Source organism: Ammodytes marinus, assembly GCF_949987685.1.
Source record: "Ammodytes marinus genome assembly, chromosome: 4".
Classification (NCBI taxonomy): domain Eukaryota; kingdom Metazoa; phylum Chordata; class Actinopteri; order Uranoscopiformes; family Ammodytidae; genus Ammodytes; species Ammodytes marinus.
In genome coordinates this window covers 17,771,621-17,784,613 of record NC_137233.1, presented here as the reverse complement: position 1 = coordinate 17,784,613, position 12,993 = coordinate 17,771,621, and the positions used below count along the sequence as shown (strand labels likewise).

Here is a 12,993-nt window from a genome sequence, read left to right as displayed (position 1 = left end):
GACAGTGGAACAAATCCTAGTTTGACGCAGACATCTGAACATGGACAGTGAGTGACACGACACCGGACACGCTCACAGCTACAGAGCAACACCTTTCATGCTGGTATATAAATAGTATATATAGGCCTACATGATCTTTTTAGCATTTTGTCTATGTGGGTGTGAACACTCACTCTGATCCCGAAGAGTCACCGTCCACCGTCCCCGCCTTGATGCTCATGGCGACCCCGTTGAGCTGCCCGGGCAGGCTGGCTTTAGCCGGGCCGGCTCGACTGTCGCTGGAGGAGGATCCCTGAGGCGACGCCGGGACGTTTTCACAAAGTTCATTGTGGATGCGGTTGACACTGTTCCGCTCTACTATTGGGGAAAGCTGCTTCTTCTTTAGGATCCCTACACAGGATAAAACAAAGATGTGTCAATAAATGCACAGATTTATACAAAATCACTCTTAAAATAATAGGATCTTTTATTTTCTTAGCAGGTTTACTTATTCCAACTCTCATTATATTGAGAAGACACAAAGTCACAAATTCACAGTTGAACAAAGGATACTGGCATTGTTGATTGTTGTTGGAAATATGTTGAAAAAACACATTGAATTGTCCAAATTTGCGCAGGTTTATTTTTTCGTTGAGCTGCACTTTACCTCTGTAAGGAATCGGATGGGCGCTTGGCAGGCTGGGCAGCAGCACCGTCATGCTGTCATGTGTCCGGCCGTCTGATAACGTTCGCCCGTTATGTCCAAGACTTAGCTCCTGATTGGCCAGACCGTCTGGCTTCAGTCTGTCTGGACCTGCAAGCTCACTGTCGCTCACTGCTGCTACGTAATCTCCTGACCAGTACATCTGACCCGAACTGTTGTCTGAAAAACAGAAACAAAGAATTCATTAGATGATAAAATACATTCACTTTAATGCTACTATGCTAAATAATAAAGATGTGGTTAAGATGGGTTTACTCTTATGTGGCGTAAGAAACGTGCAGCTACAGTACAACACAGCTGTTACAGATCTACGCTCCTCAAGCTGAAATTACCTTGGTTTAAATTAGCCAAAGTTTGTGCCCCCTCATGTTTTACCATTAAATCCAAGTCACAACGCTATGCAGACATTTTTCTGAAACTGTGGCGATTTTTAAATAAAAACAGACACTTGCCGCTGAATGTATACCCAGAATCCCCAAAGACTTTTTTTAAACAAAAATTAAAAAAGAAATTCCTTCCGCTTCACAATAAAAAAGGGTTGAAGGGTTCTCTATCCAGGTAGCCGGAATTGAAATATGTCCGTGCCCAATTGGTGAAAAACATCAAAAGAATACACCAATAATAGGTCACACGCATCCAAGCCATCTTTGTTCATTGTCAGAAATCTGTATTGTAAAGAACAGCTGTAATATTTTTTCATCCAGGTGTTTAAAAGAGTCATCGAGGATTATAGAAATACATTTAGACAGGCAGGATGCAACTCAGATTTTCAGTAATGATAATAACATCAGAGGCAGAGACTGTGGCTTGCTTCAGATGAGCCTTTGTACCTTGAGGTTGCGGCCTCTTTCCCACATTTGTCGCCATGTTTTCCCAGCATTCCTCAGGCCGGAGTGGACCCTCGTCCTCGCTGTCGGACGAGTGTGTGGAGGCATAGGAACCGCTCTGGTCGTCATCTAATGACAGGTCACTGTCCGAGTCGCTGTCACGATCTACACACACACAAGAACAGACAGGAGACGTTGCCGTATTTGTACCACATCGCTGCAATTTCAACTAAATCAGAAGTTACAGAATGAGAGAAGTACAATAATACCATCCGGGTGCTCTTTAGTTTCATGGAAGAGTGACGTGTGGTCGTTGAGAGGGATGTGCGCCTGACTGTTACTTAGACCGTCGTCCCTAAAAAGACACAGGAAATCAGTTTACTCACTAGTCACTTTGTCGGGCGATGCAGCATACATGCCTTCATCAGCAGTTCCCTTACCTGAGGACAAATGGCACGTAGCTCTGCTGACTCTTGTTGCTCTGCATGGTGCCGTTCAGAGACACGCTGGAGTCTCCAAATGGAAGGTGGTACAACCTGCCATCCATGTAGTTTGTATCGCATTTGTAGCCCTGCTAATTCAAAAGGAGGAGGAATTGAAACAGTTTGAGTTGCTGATAATACAAAAACACATCTGAGATCATCACAGTTGGGACATGTGTATGAGTGCAGTAGTGTTAAGCTGAGAGCTCTACATGCCAGAGGTGTCTGACTGTATTTGATACTCACAGAGGCCTTGGATTTGATCATATGATCCGGTCGCTTGCAGCAGTATTTCATGGCATCCCTCGCTTCCTTATTGAAGACGATGCGGAAGAAGAAAACAAAGGGACCCTGGGGTTGGACGACAGAGGATGCAAGAGTGTCAAGAGAAACAAACGACACAAGTCTACTGAAGTACAAAGTGGTTTCAGAGGAAATCGGGGGGGAGGGAATCTGGCTTCACCTGCACACAGTTGAAGCCAGCGAACAGGTAGTGGAAGATGATCATGTCACTGTTGACAGAGAGGAGTGCCAGAAAACACGTGACCGACACCAGCAAGAGAACGCCACCTGCTGTCTTCAGGCCAGAGCTGCAGGAAAGGGATCACATGAGGGATGTCAGTGAGGAAAGTTTAAAAACGACTTCCATAGTGTTGCATCTGCTGTGGCTTCTCAAAGTTAAAAAATAAAACAAATTTTAACCACAAAACATAACGTTTAGGGTCGAATAAGCTTTTGTCAATGTCAGCTTGTCTTTCATGAAGTAATCCATTCAGACAGACAGAAGTTTTGATCTGATGTCACTAAATTAAAGAAGGAATCACCGAATCTGGAAAATGTTTGTTATCAATAATCCCTTTTTGGCAAAAATGGTGAATATCTCCTCACGATCTGACTGTCTGTACTGTTTGTGTGTGCGCCGCAAACAACTAGCATTCTCCAGACTCCACCTGTAATTGCTGGTGGGAATTCCATTATCGTCATCCTTTCAAATGGTTGTTGGTCAGGTTTTACTGCTTTGATTAAAACGTTTTTAGGGCTGGGAATATCCCATGCTTGTAGAAACCCTAAATCAAAATACTGTGCAGGCAGCACGTAAAAGGCGCTGATTTTCATATTTGATATAAAGGTTGAAACACTCACACGCGCGTCTCCTTCTTCTCGATGCTGTGGTGTCTCATTGAGCAGGCGGCTTTGGACGACAGGATGTACAGGAAGATGTTCATCTGTGGACACAAGGTCAAACTAAGTGTGATGGTTGTGTCAATTGAATCTCTCCATAGGAATGTTTTCCTCAACTGTTACAAACGTTTACAGACAGTGATTCAGCTAAACAGTAACGGGCGGGTTCGCTTTAACTATATCACTGATGAGTTCACCGCAAGTCAGAATGTGAGACTGTGACACGGGCCGCCGCACTGGTAAAGATAACCAGTGTTTTTTTGGTTTTGTATGAGTCCCTGTGAGCTTTTAGAAATCTATGTGCATAAATATGATACATTAGTCCCTACAAATTGATCTCAAGGATCTGCAGGGACTCACCGACACCACCATGGCGATGGGTCCAGCAAAGCTCCAGATGAGAGTGTCGTACATGGACAGCCAACAGAAGTCAGGGTTCCCGTAACCTTCAGGGTCCAGTCCCACCGCCAGACCTGGACACAAACAAGACAGTCAGACAGACAGATAGGAAGGCAGGCAGGCAGGCACACAGACAGGCAGGCAGACAGACAGACAGACAGACAGACAGACAGACAGACAGACAGACAGACAGACAGACAGACAGACAGACAGACAGACAGACAGACAGACAGACAGACAGACAGACAGACAGACAGACAGACAGACAGACTTGGCCTCAGTTTTCCTCTTGATTCCCAAGTCTGACGAGGCTATCCTAGAATACGTCTCACATATTTGACTGAGAGCAGTTGGCGTCCTTGATGGAGAATCACTGATGTTGCACTAAGAGACAGTGAGCATGTCTGATAACGATTGATTGTCAGAGACACAACCAGGTATGTTTTTTTGTTGTTGCTGTAGATCTGTAATAAACTAACATCTGCATCTACACAATACAATTACTTTGACTAATTGATAAATGAAAACCAAAGGTGATCTTTCAAAATTTGAATTAAATGGCACTCACTCATTAAAAATGATGTGTTAAGCCCCCAAAAACATACAAAATGAAACAGAAGTGTCCTAATGCTCTATTTTATCATTTATCAATTACTATTTATATTTATTTACTGACGGACCCTTGCTGGGCTCATAAAACAGCAACATGACATGCTCAATTATCCCCACCCCCATCACCCACTTGAGAACCCAGGTCAGAACCCTCCAGGAGGAGGGTGAACAAGGTATGCGGTCAGCTCTAGGCCTGACTCAGGGAACAGGACCCCCCTGCCTTGCATAGTCCCGTGGGCTGCTCCAACAACCATGACATTTATTATGATTGGGCATGGGACACAAGCACAGGCTTGATCACCCTGTAGCTGGCCACCTTTGATGAGGGAGTCTAGTGATGAAAGGCCGAAACACCCACTGATTCGAAGGTACACTACTGAGGATGTGTCCCGAAATTTACATCTGTCCCATATCAGTTCCCACGTCACTCAACATCAAGGCAAACCTCATGTGTGAGCATCAATACCATCTATTGGCACAACGGACAGTTACTGTAATATCTCGTCCCGTGTTTTTATGATTCTGACCTTTTAATAAATAATTTTAATGAAAAGTAAATGAAAATAAAGTTGGACCTCATTATCTACAGTATATGCCATGTATGTCTTCTCTGCATATGTCTCTACCAGTTTTTTTTTAACTAACAGTGTGGAGAATCAAGTTTGCTGCTTTTAGAGATTTGAGACATAAGAACTCTCTTCTCTCTGTTAGTCTTGTGCAGCTGGTGCATGTTTGGGCTTCTCTCCTAAATCACACCTGTGATGAAGGCGGGCACGCCCCAGCCAATCAGGTAGTAGAATCTCATGGGTCCGTAGTTGATGTCTCGCACTTCGCTGATCATGCGGTAAACGTGCAGCCCCTCCAAGAAGAGCCAGGAGAACGTGCAGAGGTAGAAGAAATGCAGCAAGATGGCCATGCCTGTGCACAGAAACTAGAGAGAAAAGGGGAGACAAAGCGAGAGGTGATTAAAATACCATAAAAGGAAAGTAAATAAATCAAGTTAAATAGATGGCACACAGAAGGGGGCACATATTTAATAGATGGCACACAGAAAGTAATTGATTACCGGGTTGTCTGCCTGGTTGATTCCCAGGATGAAGATGAGCTCAGAGAGGAAAAGAGCCGTGGCCCCGTTGTTGATGATGCTGGTCTTGTTGCACTGCATGGCTCTCAGACAGAGGAGGAAGATGGTGGTGAGGAAGAGGAAGCTCAGTGTCACTCCTACCGTGCTCCAAGTTATGATTTTGATTGGCAGGATCTCTCCGTTCTGACACAAACATCACGATCAGGGTAGAGGGAGGGCAGAGTTAGAGAGTTGGATTCACAATGTCTGTGGCTTAGTTTTGTGTGACGCTAAAACGTTTAGGTGTCGCTCACCTCTCGCCTGGAGACGTCCATGAGCACGGCAAAGCTGGTCATGTGATAACACTGACAGCTGATGTGCGTGTTGTTTCTGAACACCACCTCGCAGCCCTTCGCCGACCAGCCTCCATTCCCGGCACTGACACAAAACACAAAGTAAAATAAAATGGTAAATGGACTCCACTTATATAGCGCCTATCCCTGGTTTTTCACAGACCCAAAGCGATCTCCATTGTTTTGTACACATTCACCCAATCACACACACATGTATACACCGATAGCAGCAGCTACCACGCAGGTTGCAAGCTAACTATCGGGAGCAATTTAGGGTTCAATGTCTTGCCCAGGGACACTTCCACATGTGGCGGGGAGACGAGGAATCGAACCACCGACCCTACAACCTAGTGGCCGACCACCCTATAGTACCGTGTGAGAATAGGAGAACTTCATTCAGTTTCTAACTTCGTCATTTGCTCCTTGTCAGTGTGTGTGTGTGTGTGTGTGTGTGTGTGTGTGTGTGTGTGTGTGTGTGTGTGTGTGTGTGTGTGTGTGTGTGTGTGTGTGTGTATGTTGTTGATCTTGTGGTCACACTCACAGTATGGTGTGGTTCCAGAAGACACAGATGGGTTTAGAGCGCTCCTCGGTAGAGACCAGGCGGAACTGCACGGTGATGGGTTTGTCCAGCACGTGCTGCAGCAGCTCGTCGTTGTCGTGGACTGTGATACTCACCACTGGCGTGTTGATGACCGGGCGCTTTGGCACTCTGATGAAAAACCACATCATAAAAGTTCAGAGACTAATCGGTTTAGTTCTGCAATTTTAGACACAGCGGAAATTAATCATATAATGAACACCATTTGCTACTTTTAAAGTAAAGACTATGGCAAAAAACTTTACTTGGGAAACATCTATGAAAGTCTGCTTTCGCTGAAGTGTAATCTCTGTATTACCTTGAACTGTAATACACCATGTCTAATGCAAAGGGATGTAGATTAGTTCAAATTAATACATTAATTTCATCAATCTTACCTCAGACTCCTCTTGTCAGGATCGTAGCTCTCTGGTAAGAGCGAGGAAAGGCTGTGGAAGATGATGACGCTGGCGATGGCGTCCTGCTGGCTGTCATCAGGGTGGCGTCTCTTCCTATTGGCCGAACGGTTCCTCAGAGAGGATTCTGGGAAGACGTCCAGGTGTCTGTGGCCCTTGGTGTCCACCGGTTGTTGGAAGACTGAGTCGGGCAGCGTGACGGCCGTCTCCAGGTCGGCAGGACGTGGGCCCCTCAGGGACTGGTACCGCGGGAGTTTGGCTCCGGCGAAATTCATCTTTTTCAGCCGATCCACGGAGATGACTGTGGAGGATGAGAAGCACACAGGCAGCGTCAGACTCAAACATTTACAGCTCCAGTGACATTTGAGCAGAATTTTATTTTTGTGTAAGAAAAAGAAAACACTAAGTCCATTAATTTAATTTAATTTAATTTAATTTAATTTAATTTAAAATCTGAACCAAAAATTGTGTTTTTGAAGAGAAGGAAAATAAAATAAAATAAAATAAAATAAAATAAAATAAAATAAAATAAAATAAAATAAAATAAAATAAAATAAAATAAAAATATTTAATTTTATTTTATTTTATTTTATTTAATTTTATTCAAAAACACAATTTTTGGTTCAGATTTTGTTATGTATAAAAAAGGAGAGGAAACGCAACCAAATATACCAATCTAATATTATTGTATTTTATAGGTACAGTTCCTTCCTTATCTTTTTTATAATCTTCAATCATCATTAACTGTAAGATGTTGTCTTCTGTGCAGCACATATTTTTCTTCATATGTTTGAGAATAATTATAAACATAAATTACAAAAACTAAACTGTACATTTCAAACTGAAGCTCAGTAACGGCTGTCAGCATGTCACATCTTGTGCTCAGTGTAAAACGCTCACCTATGTGTGGCGTGACGATGGTGAAGGGGCTGAGATATGTTTTCCTCATGTTTTGTGCCAGAGTGTTTGCGTAGTCCTCATAGTGGCGTAGTAGTGCCGCCGTGCCGCCTTCTGAGTGTTGGATCAGCTCCCAGTGTGGGCGTGTGTCTGGAGACAGGATGGCGCTGCCCACGCGGACCAGATTCTGTCAGAAAACAGCGAGACTTTAGTGGGACAGACTGCCATAGCTGGGAGGGAAGTGAAGTGTTATGTCTTCCCTGTAGATAAAACATGAGAGGCTGTGAAGTCACACCAGGCAGAAACTAATTCTGTTTACTAAAAGATCCGCAGCCATGTGTTGTTCTTATTTTGCTTTGTCTTGTGTGTGTATGGGTGTTTCCAGTATAGATAGGATGAGCTCGGTCACCTCAGTAAAGTGGACGTCCTGTGTGGCTGTGAGGTTGAAGCCCTGCTGGTTGCTCTCGTGTTGCAGCAGACTCTGCGTGAGCCGGTATGCTACTTTCACATCGCTGCCGAAGAACTTCTCTGTGTGTGAGGTGGCGTTGGCCAACATGGCAGCTGTCTGCTGAACGTGTCCAGGGTCCAGGAGCGATGCGTTACGGGAAAACCTCTCAGACTGAAGGAAGGAGAGAAAACACAACTGAATGTTTACTCTCATTTTAGCCGTACTGGCGGTGTGACTCTAGGGACTCCCACGAAGACTGCTTTGTCTACCTGACCACACCCCGTTGGTCAATACAGACTGAAATGTCATAAAAAAAAGATTTTGATGGATTGACTCTCAATTCTGTACAGACAATTATCTTCCCCTGAGCATGATTCCTAGTAGATTTGGAGATCCCCTGACATTGTATGTATTGGCAATAGCAGGTCAAACATTTCACTTGTCTAAGCTGAAATATCTCAATATCTCTGTATTTGATAGATTGGCATACATTCATGTTCCCCCGAGAATCAATTGTATTCACTTTGGTTTATGACTAACTGCCTTTTAGCTAATTAGTAAATGTTAACATGCTGACATGCTAGACTAAGATGCTAAACCAGGTAAACATGTTGCATTACCATTGATAGCAAGTTAGCATGATGTTGTTAAAATGCAAGTTTAAGCACAGAATGAGGATGCTATTGAGGGAATAGCAAGGATAATTTTGGGCTACACACCAGGACCTTCAGCCTGCTGAAAGTGATGGAGGTACAGTTGAAGAGATTGGGGGGCAGCCAGCCCTTGTGCTCATCACAATGGCGGATTGCTGTGCCTGAAAAGGAGAGAGAGACGGAGAGTTATCGCCATTAGAGACAAGGAATATACTGCAGCTGAGAGAGGGCTTGAGGCAAGTTTCATCTATTGCCATTATTATATGGTAATTTGACGAGCTGCCTGAGAAAACCATCATACCGAGAGTTCCCTTGGGACAGGGAACCGCTGCAGGGAGACCAAACTTAGTCCTGGGCCACCAGATCCCAGCCTCGATGGCCTGAGGGCAGCTGTCATAGATTACTGAGGGAGATGGAGCGGTGAGGAGAGGAGAGAGACGGAGGTAAAGATGATGAGGATAAAAATGGAAAATTAGTATAAGCGCTATAATAAAAAGAAACATTACTGGAACTCCACAGTAATATGATGTTTCCTGACCTTCACAGCCGTTAGGAGAAACCTCAGCGAAGGGGTTGTCACAGCGGTCACACTGGCGCCCGATGACACCGGGTTTACACTGACACTGGCCGCTCTCTCGGTCACACGCTCTGGAGAAAGAGCCCACCGGGTAGCAGTCGCACAGCAGGCAGATGTCGCTGCCTCCAGGACGGTAGTGGTTATGCTGGAAACGTAATTGGAGAGAGGAAGTGCTGATTTACAGTTTCTGACAAGCTGCAGCTGCTTGTCTAAGAACATCTGGCTGCTGCAGGATCCGTATTCCTCGTTAGATTTGAACTGAGTACCAATGCCACACTAAATCTAGCTGGAAAATTTGAGTGTGTTCACACTGGAAAAGTGTCTGTAAAATTGAGACTTTTTATTTTTGAGTGTACTTTTTATGTGCAGTTTTCTCCCACAATAAAAAGGAAATAAAGGACTTGATTTAAATTGAGTTTTCAGAAACTGAATAAACCTTAAAAGATTTAAAGAAAGAAATGGCTGACTAAATAAAATACCTGATAAATGGGGGCGTCATTTGAACAATAGTTATTTAACGTAAAGAATGGAAAGATGTAAATGTCATCCTTTACATTATGAATCATGAATGATATTTTAGTTATTCATCTATTTACATTCCTCCACCTTGTTTAATGAATGTTCATTTTAATTTTTTTGTATTAATTTTTGTTCTGTTCAGGATTTCTATAAAAATAATAAATAATAAATGAATAATAAGAAGAAAGTAACTAAACTGCAAATGGCCCCAGGAAGATCAAAGAGAAGAGAAACCGAAAAATTATTATTATTTTTTTTTTCAGATTACTCCAACATTTATTGTACAGTACTGACTATATGTTGATAGATTGCTTTGTTGTGGAATTGAGACACAGCTTTATCTTGTGTGCCGCCTTGCACTCGTGTGTCGATGACTCAAAGCTGCAGCTCGCCACACTCACCTTGCACCGACACTCTCCGCTCGTCTTGTTGCAGTCAGAGTCAAAGCCCTTGTCCGTCTGACAGTTACAGGGGCCGCAGGTCTTGTGACCCCACCAGCCTCTGGGACACGGCAGGTCAGTCCTGTAAAGACAAACCGTCATAAATTAACCACACACACACACACACACAAACACACGCACACACACACACACACACACACACACACACACACACACACACACACACACACACACACACACACACACACACACACACACACACACACTTGGACAAAAATTTGAGAAAAACTGTACTTTTTCTCGCAGTAGTGGCCGAAGTAGTTGCTGGGGCAGTCACACGTGTATCCACGAGGAGAGCTCAGCTTCCTGGTACACGCTGACTCGTGCTCACAGGGATTTAATGAGCACACATCGGTGCAGTTGTTGCCATAGTAACCTGTCAAAACAATTCAACAAAAGGAAATTACATTTCTGTGCTCTCAAAATGGGTAAGTGAGGTGAGCAGGGGCAAGAAGAAGTATGGATTATGTATAAAAGGATAACACTGACACGGGAGACATTTTTACTGCAAAGATGTTTAAAGTAATGTTAGACACTGTGCTTGATGTTGCTTTATCATATGGAACACTAGGCATACACACTGATACACTGTCTTTTGAAACATCTTATTTTCAAGATGATGATTGAAAAGGGTTGACATTAATCTAAGTTATCTTCCAGTCCTGTATGATGTTAAGTTAATTTTATTTATTTTTTTTAGGTTTGTGAACATGTCAGCAGACTGACCAGCGAGGCAGGTGCAGGAGTAGCTGTCCCAGTTGTCGCTGCAGTAGCTGTTGACGGGACAGGGGCTGGAACTGCAGGGGTCGGGCGTGCTGCAGCCTCGCTCCACGTTCAGCTTCCTGGCCTGAGACAGACTCAGAGCGCCGCCCACACGCAGACCCTGCAGCCAAACAAACAAACAAACAAACAAACAAACAAGCAAACAAGCAAACAAACACAGTTATGCAACATGAAACAAAAATAAATTCTAAAGGGCTCTCACTCAGGTAGGGTTTTCTTTTGATTTGTTAAAATGTTGAGGAAAAAAGTGAGAGGAATTAAACCTCACGACGGACCTGTATACAGCCGCGGAAGCCATGCTGAATTTTTCCATCCAACCTTGCCAAACCACCAACACTCACGGTCTTCAGCTTGGAGTCTCGCAGCTTGCCGTCCACCTCCATACTGGCCTGAAAAAAAGGTGCCCAACACAGACTTCAGTTTACTGCTGTACAAATGTAAATGAATTACTTGCCTGTGGTTTCCAAGGGTAAGTATACAACAACAACTGACCAGGTAGAGTCCCTGGTCTACAGACAACACTGCTTTGTGGTGGCTGGCTGATCCCCCCGGACTGCTAATATCCAGCTGCAAATGATGCCACTCTCCATCGTTCACCAGCACTTCCTCCACGCGAGAGAGAGTGGAGTCTTCCCCTCTGTGCAGACCCATCAACACACTGCCCCCACGAAGCTAAAGAGGACAACCAGAGAGAGAGAGAGAGAGAGAGAGAGAGAGAGAGAGAGAGAGAGAGAGAGAGAGAGAGAGAGAGCGTTAAGGGGAGGAAACAGCAGGAGGGAGATTGAATTTAATGTTCAATGACAGAGAAAGTAGAGCAGAGGAGAAAAAAGACCATCAAGAATCATAACTGCATCACATAAGGGAACAGGAACAGACAGCCTCTTTCTTTCTTTTTGCACACTCAAATGTCAAAGTTCAAACCTTGCGGCACATCACAGGTGTGGAGGGCTGGAAATAGATTATCGTCTAGAATAGCTCCAAAATAGCCGGACTCGTGGCTGAAAATGCCTCGGATGTTACGAGTGTCATTTTAATGATTTGGGGTTTTGTCTCTGTCGACGTCCTCTGAATTGCTGTGGTGTGCTGCTATACTCAGACGGCCAACAGGTGGAGCCTTGAGTCTACAATGTTTTTACCTTTGCAAAATATGGTGAGGTGGGGGCTGGGACTGCTGGACCTCACACACCCACTGACAAGTAGCCTATGTTTTCACTCTATGTCCCAGGATTCAGGTCATTGCTCTTCATTGACCAGATTAAGTGACACATAAACTAGAAAAAACATCTCATTAAAGTTTCCCTCTTGAGGATAGATGGACATTGCTGTGTGCCTTGCAACATTTCGGTGACTGTGATGCAACTTGGGGTCTCAAGCACAAATGTGTGTCTATGTGCAAAAAACAGGTGTCACTATATGTTTCTCTCACCTGTAGTGTGAGGTTGTGCTGCTGGCCAGCGGAGATGTGCAGCAGTGTAGCACTGGACTGCCGTGTGCGGAACATGAGCTCGACATGCCAGGGGACCGAGGCCGCCGCCAGGTTGTTCCACTGCAACAGGCTGTTACCCAGGAAACGCTGCGGGCTGGCCATCACTACAGCACAAACAAACAAAAAAAAGATGTAAGAGTTTGGAAGGAGGGATGAAGATAAATGAGGAGAGAGAATTACACGGACAAGTTAGTCATTACTGTCAAGCAGCCAGTGCAGCATGTTCTCTGATCACAACCAACTTATCACAGGTAGGAGAAGTTACTTCAGTTTATCAGACATGAAACACTTAAGGTCAGTAATCAGCAAGCTTTGTGTTTGCCGTCTGAAACCAACACATGCACTCAACCAAAGCTAAGAAAAATAAGAAAAGCTCAGGGGAATACCATACAAGGATTAAGGTAAACATTTAAAAACAGCATTTCATCAAAGCCCCCTCCGAGTCTGAAGTATGTTTGTTTGCTTGTTTGTTGTCTCTGGACTTTCAGCTTCACTGTGCAGTATGCAAAATGCAGTTTTTGCCAGTGTCGTTTGTGAATCACAGGGAAGCTTTGG

At 44.2% G+C, this 12,993-nt stretch overlaps 1 protein-coding gene across 1 annotated transcript in view; it reads right to left on the bottom strand.

Moving 5' to 3' along the window:
• Window positions 1-169: 169 nt before the first annotated feature.
• The window catches only part of celsr2 (cadherin, EGF LAG seven-pass G-type receptor 2), a gene marked incomplete at both ends in the record, with an annotated part of 64,225 nt that continues 51,401 nt past the window's right edge, over window positions 170-12,993 (bottom strand). The window contains 25 exons of the mRNA XM_080025330.1: window positions 170-390; window positions 647-862; window positions 1,534-1,695; window positions 1,800-1,885; window positions 1,971-2,104; window positions 2,259-2,363; window positions 2,476-2,602; window positions 3,156-3,238; window positions 3,555-3,667; window positions 4,962-5,136; window positions 5,272-5,472; window positions 5,583-5,706; window positions 6,163-6,330; window positions 6,597-6,915; window positions 7,515-7,698; window positions 7,921-8,130; window positions 8,679-8,773; window positions 8,914-9,015; window positions 9,151-9,334; window positions 10,110-10,230; window positions 10,404-10,545; window positions 10,896-11,052; window positions 11,228-11,341; window positions 11,445-11,624; window positions 12,379-12,542. Coding sequence (XP_079881456.1) covers window positions 170-390; window positions 647-862; window positions 1,534-1,695; window positions 1,800-1,885; window positions 1,971-2,104; window positions 2,259-2,363; window positions 2,476-2,602; window positions 3,156-3,238; window positions 3,555-3,667; window positions 4,962-5,136; window positions 5,272-5,472; window positions 5,583-5,706; window positions 6,163-6,330; window positions 6,597-6,915; window positions 7,515-7,698; window positions 7,921-8,130; window positions 8,679-8,773; window positions 8,914-9,015; window positions 9,151-9,334; window positions 10,110-10,230; window positions 10,404-10,545; window positions 10,896-11,052; window positions 11,228-11,341; window positions 11,445-11,624; window positions 12,379-12,542 — 3,887 coding nt within the window. The remainder of the gene's footprint in view (window positions 391-646; window positions 863-1,533; window positions 1,696-1,799; window positions 1,886-1,970; window positions 2,105-2,258; window positions 2,364-2,475; window positions 2,603-3,155; window positions 3,239-3,554; window positions 3,668-4,961; window positions 5,137-5,271; window positions 5,473-5,582; window positions 5,707-6,162; window positions 6,331-6,596; window positions 6,916-7,514; window positions 7,699-7,920; window positions 8,131-8,678; window positions 8,774-8,913; window positions 9,016-9,150; window positions 9,335-10,109; window positions 10,231-10,403; window positions 10,546-10,895; window positions 11,053-11,227; window positions 11,342-11,444; window positions 11,625-12,378; window positions 12,543-12,993) is intronic.